At 38.1% G+C, this 8,885-nt stretch overlaps 1 protein-coding gene across 5 annotated transcripts in view; it reads left to right on the forward strand.

Annotated features, from left to right (window-relative positions):
• The window catches only part of FXR1 (FMR1 autosomal homolog 1), a 90,377-nt gene that overhangs the window by 68,084 nt on the left and 13,408 nt on the right, over positions 1 to 8,885 (forward strand). For 3 of the 5 annotated variants that reach the window (XM_012811579.2, XM_012811578.2, XM_023519267.1), the window contains exons 11-13: positions 2,449 to 2,535; positions 6,880 to 6,937; positions 7,025 to 7,087. In XM_012811579.2, the coding sequence (XP_012667033.1) occupies positions 2,449 to 2,535; positions 6,880 to 6,937; positions 7,025 to 7,087 (208 nt within the window). Of the gene's footprint in view, positions 1 to 2,448; positions 2,536 to 6,879; positions 7,088 to 8,885 lie in introns of all 5 variants that reach the window. The other 2 variants (XM_023519266.1, XM_012811577.2) reach the window with 1 other exon arrangement.

Below are 8,885 nucleotides of genomic sequence, written 5' to 3' on the forward strand. Positions count from 1 at the left end.
GGGACTATAGGTGCCCACCACAACGCCAGGCTTTTTTTTTTATGCAACAGTCATTGTTGTTTGGCAGGCTGGGGCTGGATTCGAACCCGCCCGCCTGCCCGCCCGCCCGCTCGCCCGCTCAGGTGTATGTGGCTGGTGCCTTAGCTACTTGAGCCTAGACTCTGGACCCCCTCTGGCTATTGTTAAAGATTGGGTCTCGCTCTAGCTCAGGCTGGTCCGGAACTTCTAAGCTCAGGGTAGTACACCTGGCTCGACCTCCCAGAGTGCTAGGATTACAGGTATAAGTCAACCACACCAAAAGTAAAACCAGCTCTGGGATGATATTTGATTTACTGTAATGCCTGTGATGTCTTATTATTAATTCCTTTCATTTACAGTGTGTTGTTTTGGAGTGTTTAGTTGTTTTGAGACATGGTCTTGTTCTGTTGCCCAGGATGGAGTGTAGTAGTTTTATCATAGCTCATTGAACCTCAGACTCCTGCTGGGGTCAAGTGATCCTCCTACCTCAGCATCACTGTACCTGGCTACTTTTTGAGTCTCACTGTGTTGCTCAGGCTTGGTAATTTTACATTGTGCAAATATTTATGCTCTGAAAGTGATAGCATCTCTCTCTCTCTTTTTTTAATTAAATCACAGCAGTGTACATTAATACTATTTTGGGGGTACAGTGTACTGTTTCTGTATACAATTTGAAATACTTTCATCTAACTGATTAACATAGCCTTCATGTTTTTTTCTTAGTTATTGTGTTAAGATGTTTATGTTCTACATTGAGAGATTCACATGTACCCTCGTAGGATGAACCATAAGCGTGATCCCACCAATCACCCTCCCTCCACCCACCCTCCTATCTCCTCTCTCTTTCCTCTCCCCTCTCCCTTCTCCCCATATTCCTGGGCAAAAATTGGGTTATAGCTTTCCCATGAAAGCTGTAAAGTAGTTTCATAGTAGGGCTAAGTACATTGAATGCTTTTTCTTCCATTCTTGGGATACTTTGCTAAAAAGAATATTTTCCAGCTCCATCCCTGTAAACATGAAGGAGGTGAAGTCTCCATCTTTCTTAATGGCTGCATAGTATTCCATGGTGTACATATATACCACAGTTTATTGATCCATTTGTGGATCGATGGACTCCTGGGCTTCTTCCATCACCTAGCAATTATGAATTGGGCTGCAATGAACATTCTGATACAAGTATCTTTATTGTAGTGATTTTTGGTCTTCTGGATGTATACCTAATAGAGGAATTACAGAATCAAATGGCAGGTCTATTTTTATTTTAGTTCATGATAGCACCTCTTAATAGGAAATATCTCCTGCAGTACATTGACACTCAAAAATATCAGTGTTATCTAAGTACATACATTATAGGGGTAACCGTGCTAATGTTCTTTTTTTTTTTTTGTGACGAGTCTCACTATCTCATCCATTACAGCTCACAGCAACCTTAAATTCTTGGGCTTAAGCAATTCTCTTGCCTCAGCCTCCCTACTAGCTGGGACTCTAGGTGCCCACCACAATGCCTGGCTATTTTTTTTTTGTTGTTTGTTTGTTTCACTTGTCATTGTTTAGTAGGCTTGGGCCGGGCTCAAACCTACCAGCCTTTGTGTATGTGGCCTGCTGGGCTTCGAGCCTCATGTTCTTTATAATGGTTTAAAGCTGTATCTATGCAGGATGAGGTATATATTAACCAGTGTGATGTAAACGTTCCTGATTCTATAGAAAATCAGCACTTTGTACCCCATAAATGCATTAATGTATACATGAAAAAAAATAAAGCTGTATCTAAGGTGACACATCTAGTCTGTAATTTCATGGCCAATTTGAAGAAGATTGTTTTTACTTTAAAATGTCTTTACATAGTTAGAAAATTAGATTGAATTAGAAAACCTGGTTGACGGGTGGTGCCTGTGGCTCAGTGAGTAGGGTGCTGGCTCCATATACCGAGGGTGGTGTGTTTGAACCTAGCCCCAGCCAAACTGAAGCAACAAAAAATAATAGCCGGGCGTTGTGGGCGCCTGTAGTCCCAGCTACTTGGGAGGCTGAGGCAAGAGAATCTCTTAAGTCCAAGAGCTGGAGGTTGCTGTGATGCCACGGCACTCTACCAAGGGTGACAAAGTGAGATTCTGTCTCTTAAAAAAAAAAAGAAAACCTGGTTGACATAAATTGATTATGAAAAATAATTTTTATCACACTTAAATGCTATATTGTAGCACAAATATAACACTGAAAATCTGAGTATTTTGATTTACGTTGATTTTTCTTTTTTAAAAAAGTTTCTTCTGCACTTTAGAGATAGCATATAGATTTTTAACAGTTAAAAAAAGTCTTGAAGTTTAGTAGGTAAAAAATGGCTTTGTGTGTTAGATTTTCAAACTATATATTGTTAAGTTCAGTTTTAAGTTTTGTTAATACATTAAATACTAAGGAATTTATGTTTTCTTACAGGGGATGGTTCCATTTGTATTTGTTGGCACTAAAGAAAGCATCGGAAACGTGCAAGTTCTTTTAGAATACCATATTGCTTATCTAAAGGTTTGTATAAGGCTTGCATACATTGTTGTCTTTGTTGCTACGTTTACTGCAAATATAAATACTCACGAAGTGGAATTTCTTTTCTTTTTTCTTTTCTTTTCTTCTTTTTTTTTAGAGACAGAGGCTCACTATGTTGCCCTCTGTAGAGAGAGGGTTGTGGCATCACAACTCACCACAACCTCAAACTTTTTAGGGCTTAAGTGATTCTCCTGCCTCAGCGTCCCATGTAGCTATAATACCCAGCTATTATATTTTTATGCAGCTTCAGATTTGCCATTTTTCTACATAGGAATTTAAAAATAACAATAACTTTGCCATAATAAAATGATTGGCCAAATGTACATTATTTTTCTATTCTCTCTGAAATTTGTTTTATTTCTTTATTGTTTAAAAAATTGTTGCTTTTTGTGTTTAAGTAATTTGACATTCTTCACTTATATTTTTGTTTATAGAGTCATTTTGTTTTTACCTTTGTACTTTACATACAAATAGGAAAGCCAGGAGTGATGTTGGGCTTACTCGATTAACTTCAGTCTTATCTGAATCAGTTGTATTTGACAATTCTTTTCTTTTCTTTCTTTTTTTTTTTTTTTGGTAGGGACAGTTTTACTTTTATCACCCACAGTAGAGTGCTGTGGCATCACACAGCTCACAGCAACCTTCAACTCCTGGGCTTAGGTGATTCCGTTGCCTCAGCCTCCTGAGTATCTGGGACTACAGGCATCTGCCACAATGCCTAGCTATTTTTTTGTTGCAGTTTGGCTGGGGCCAGGTTTAAACCTGTACCCTCGGTATATGAGACTGGTGCCCTGCTCACTGTTCTTTTTTAAAATCCACTTTAATTGGCAAATAATTATCATATTCATGGAGTACATATTGATTTTTTTTTCTTTTATTTTTATTATTTTTTTAGAGACAAGAGTCTTACTTTGGGGTGGTGTCACAGCTCACAGCAACCTCCAGCTCTTGGGCTTAGGCAATTCTCTTGCCTCAGCTTCCTGAGTAGCTGGGACTACAGGCGCTCGCCACAGTGCCTGGCTATTTTTTTTGCAGTTTGGCTGGGGCTGGGATATGAACTTTGATACATGGGGCTGGTACCCTACTCACTGAGCCACAGGTGCCACCCTACATAGTGATTTTTCAATACATATAAAACGTGGTGATCAGAGCTGGGTTAATTTGCATACGACATCAGACATTTCTTTGTGTTGGGAACATTCCATATCCTCTTATTACCTGTTTGGAACTGTGGGATATATTATTAACTGCAGTCATCCTACAGAGGTGGAGAACACGGGCACTTATTTCTCCTTTTGTGTCCTGTATCAAATCTCTCCTTAGCTGTCTATCCTTTGCACTCCTCTGATATGTTGTACTCTTAATTTATGTAGGTTCAGCTTTTTTTTTTTTTTTTATTGTAGAGACATAGTTTCACTTTTATCACCCTTAGTAGAGTGCAGTAGCGTCACCACTCACAGCAACCTCCAACTCCTGGGTTTAGGCGATTCTCTTGCCCCAGCTTTCCGAGTAGCTGTGACTACAGGCACCTGTCATAACAATGCCTGGCTATTTTTTGTTGTTGCAGTTTGGCCGGGGCCAGGTTTGAACTCACCACCCTTGGTTTATGGGGCCAGTGCCCTACTCACTGAGCCACAGGTGCCACCTATAGAATCAACATCTTTTTTTAGCTTCCACGTTTGAGTGAGGACATGTATTTCATTTTCTGTTCGTAGCTTTTTCCATGTCACAATATTCTCCAGTTCCATCTGTGTTGCCATAATGACAGGATTTCATTCTTTTTTTATGGTTGAATAGTATTCCATGTGTGTATATACCACATTTTCTCATCCACCCATCTGTTGTTGGTGCCTGGGTTGATTCTCTATTTTGGCTGTTGTGAATCGCGATGCAGTTAACATGGCAGAAAGAGCTCTCTGATGTAATGATTTTTTTTCCTTTGGATGAATTCCCATAGTAGGATTGCTGGATTATATGGTAGTTCTATTCTTAGTGTTATTGAGGAACTTCATAGTGTTCTCCATGGCAGCTGCACTAGTTTTTTTTTTTTTCTTGTAGCGAAAGAGTCTCACTTTATCACCCTTGGTGGAATGCAGTGGCATCATAGCTCACAGCACTTCCAGCTCTGGCTTAGGCAATTCTCTTTCCTCAGCCTCCTGAGTGGCTGGGACTACAGATGCTCGCCACAATACCTGGCTATTTTTTTGTTCCAGTTTGGCCAGGGCTGGGTTTGAACCTGCTACCTTCAGTATATGGGGCCAGCACCCTACCCACTGAGCCACAGGTGCCTCCCTGCTGCACTAGTTTTCATTACCACTGATACCATTTCAAGAGTTCCTCATCTTTTGCCTGTATTTGTTGTTTTGTCTTCTGATGGTAGACATCTGAAGTGGGGTGAGATGATCATGGTGGTTTTGATTTGCCTTTCTGTGGTAACTAGTGATGTAAGTAGTTTTGTTTGTTTGTATTTCTTGCCCATTTGTACTGTTGTTTTCTGAGAAATGTCTGTCAGGTCATTTGTCCTTTTAAATTTTTTTTGAGACAGAGTCTCACTATATCATCCTCCTAGAGTTTATTAGCATCATAGTTCACAGCAACCACAAACTCTTGGGGCTAAAGCCACCCTCTTGTCTCAGCTTTGGATCACTTGTTTTTTTTGCTGTTAAGGTGTTTCAGTTTCCTGTACAGCATATTCAACATACTAATACCCTGTCAGATGAGTAGTTTAAAAATAGTTTCTCCCATTCTGTAAGTTGTCTTTTAACTTGCTGAGTGTTTACTTTGCTGTGTAAAAGCTTTTCATATGGTTATAATCCCCATTTGTTTATATTTGCTTTTATTGCCTGTGCTTTTGAGGTTTTATTTATAAAATCTTTTCCCAGACCAGTTTTCTGAAGTGTTTTCTTCTACCAGTTTTATTATTTCGATTCTAAACATTTCGGTCCCTGCTCCATTTTTAGTTGCTTTTTGTATAGGTTAAGAGGTAGGGTTTTAGTTTCAGTCTTCTACATATGAATATCCAGTTTTCCTAGCACATTTATTGGAGAGACTGTCCCCTCCCCAATAAATGTCCTTGGAGGCTATCAAAAATCTATAGTTTCTGGGTTCTCTATTCTTTTGCATTGGTGTATGTGTCTATTTTTATACCAATACTATGTTGTTTTGGTTACTATAGCTTTGTAGTATATTTTGACATCTGGAAGTGTCAGCTTTGTTTTTCTTGCTCAGGATTGCTTTGCCTATTCGGGGTCTTTTGTAGTTCCATACACATTTTTGGATATATTTTTTTCTATTTCTGTGAAGAACATCATTGATATTTTGATAAAGATTACATTGAATCTGTAGATTGCTTTGAGTAGTAGTCGTTTGATAAATCTTAACTATTGTTACCAGAAAAGTTCATTTGATACATAGGAGCAAGTATTAGAAAAAGAAATGGCCTCAACTTATTAAGTATTATAATTGTTACTTTCTGCTTTCTCTTTTATTCCTGCTATATTTTTCCCCTTCCGAGTATAGGAATATACCCCACTGTTCTTTTCTTCTGTATGCATGTCTCTACTCTCTTTGTATCATTGTTGAGTTACTGTTTTGAAATCACTCCTGATAATTCTATTATTTTTCTTTGAAATTCATCTTTATAGGATGTCTCAATTCTGGCATTGTTAGCTGATGGCTTTATTTTTTCAGTACTGTACTACCTTTTAGCTAATAGCTTTCTCTAGATACCTTATGTTCACATACTATATGAGTGACCAAGTTTACCAGTTGTGACGTAGGTGTCACTACTTGATAGGAAAGTAGCTTGTTAATAGTCCTTTTTTTTTTTTTTTCTTGAGACAGAGTCTCACTTTGTTACCCTTGGTAGAGCGCTGTGACGTCACAGTTCATAGCAACCTCCAACTCTTGGTCTTAAGCGATTTTCTTGCCTCAGCCTGCTGAGTAGTTGGGGGTCCAGGCGTCCACCACAATGCCCGGCTATTTTTTGTTGCAGTTGGCCTTGGCTGGGTTTGAACCCGCCACCCTCAGTATATGGGGCCAGCACCCTACTCACTGAGCCCTAGGCACCACCCAGAGTCCATGTGTTTTTATATATTGTATGCCTGTAGCAGCGTGGTTGACACACTTTAGGCATCTAGTAAATGTTGATTTGAATCGACAGATACCTTTGTAAATTGTGCTTTACTAGGAACACAATTCTCCTTTATCAAATGATTGGCCAAGGTCACAAATTTATTCTTTGGTACAGTATAGCTCTAGCTCTAGGCTTTAGGAAGTTAAAAAGTTACACATAAGAAGACTTACTCTTTTTTATTTTGTTTGTAGGAAGTAGAGCAGCTAAGAATGGAACGCCTACAGATTGATGAACAGCTACGACAGATTGGTATGGGTTTCAGACCTTCTTCCACCAGAGGGCCTGAAAAAGAGAAAGGATATGCCACTGATGAAAGTACCGTCTCTTCTGTACAAGGTTCTAGGTCTTATAGTGGAAGAGGCAGAGGTCGTCGGGGCCCTAATTACACCTCCGGTTATGGTAAAAAAAAATTTTTTTTTTCTTTTTTTGTAGTAGTATTATGTAAAGTTTAGGTGCTCCCACACATTTTGCTTATACTGAGTTCATCACTCTGAGGGTAGGAGGTAGTTCTGAGTTTTTAATAGTATTGATGGCATATTTTGTGTTAATCCCAGTATAATTATATAGTGAAATAAAGCATGTTTTTAAATCGGTAGTGCATAATCATGTTTGTTCTATTTTTGGGTTCTCTTTGTTGTTGTTTGTTTGTTTGTTTGTTTTTTTGAGATGGAGTCTCACTCTGTTACCTTCAGTAGAGAGCTGTGGCGTTATAGCTCACAGCAACCTGAAACTTGGGCTTAAACAATTCTCTTGCCTCGGCCTCCCAAGTAGCTGGGACTAGAGGTGCCTGCACAATGCCTGGCTAGTTTTTGCTACAATTGTCATTGTTGTTTAGCAGGCCAGGGCCCTACCCACTGAGCTATGGGTGCTGAGCCAGTCATGTTTTTTCTAGATAGTGAGAATAAATACATATGAAACTTGTTTTTCAGACATTTCCCTGTCACAGTTTTCTACATTTCCCAGTAAAAACAGTAATGGTGGTGATACTGCTGGAAATTGTCTTTTATCCACCAGTTACTCTGCCAAGATTACATATACCACATTTTTACTAGCTTTTAAAATATACTTTATTGACTCATTTGGCATATTTGAATTTATTAATTCCCCACATTAGGAATTGCTTGGTATAATAACAGCTTATCAATAAAATGAGAGCTTTAAAAGACAGAACATAAACCATTTTGTAAATGAATGTTTTTCTAAGATATATTTCACTGTGAGGATTTCACAGGTATAGAAAGGGGCCAGTGGAGTGGTAATAACCAACAGTTGTCTAATCCTGAATTCTCGCTTCCTCAGCTTTGGAGTTGTTCCATCTTTCTACATTTGGACTTGGACTTTGTGACTTGAGTTTTGTTTTTTTCTCTCCCTCATTTTCTTCCCTTCTAGTTTCCTTTTTTCTCTTCTCCACTCCCCTAGGGAAATATTTCATAAACCTTTTCCAAAATGTGAACATTGAAAGGAAATAGAAATAAGTGTGTGATTCCACTGTGTAGATTCCAGGTTCAGATTTCATGCTTGAGTGGAGGGTTGTCTAGTGATGCCAGAGTCATTAAACTCAATACTGTCTCACATTTCTTGTAGCTTAAGTATCCCTTCCCTTTAATATCCTATCTTTGTGCTCTTTATTTTTTAACTTTAGTTAAACTTATTTTGGAACCTCATAAGTAACATACTAGTATAGAAGTGTTCATGTGAAAGGTTGAGAATGATATAACTATTATTGTATTCTTGAAAATATATTTAATACAGAAGACAATCAGTACTTACATAGAAATTAAATATATTTTGATTGATTTTTGAATACTAGTTATTAGCACAGATAAGTAGAGGTGACTTTTTGGATACTGAGAATGATGAATTCATTTATTAGCTTCTGGGGGGACATGTGCTTATTGGTGACAGGTCACTCTGGCAAAATGCTTTTGTTTAGATGAGATAATCAAAATGGTAAACATTTGGATTGAAAAAGACCATGCACATTGTTCAGTAGGTGGCACTCTTACCTCGGATGGTCACAGAACTAGTAATATTGTATTATTTTGAAATAGCTGTTGTAAGTAATAACCCTTTGAATTTGGTTATACATAATCTTGTATGCTTTATATCAGAAGGAGTTTTAGGTAATTATGTAACTATAATTACAATTCTTAAAGAATTGTATACTTCATCAGAAGGATTTTTTTTTTTTTTTTTT

The sequence above is a fragment of the Otolemur garnettii genome, unplaced genomic scaffold, assembly GCF_000181295.1.
Source record: "Otolemur garnettii isolate 467f Iridium unplaced genomic scaffold, OtoGar3 scaffold00166, whole genome shotgun sequence".
Classification (NCBI taxonomy): Eukaryota; Metazoa; Chordata; class Mammalia; order Primates; family Galagidae; genus Otolemur; species Otolemur garnettii.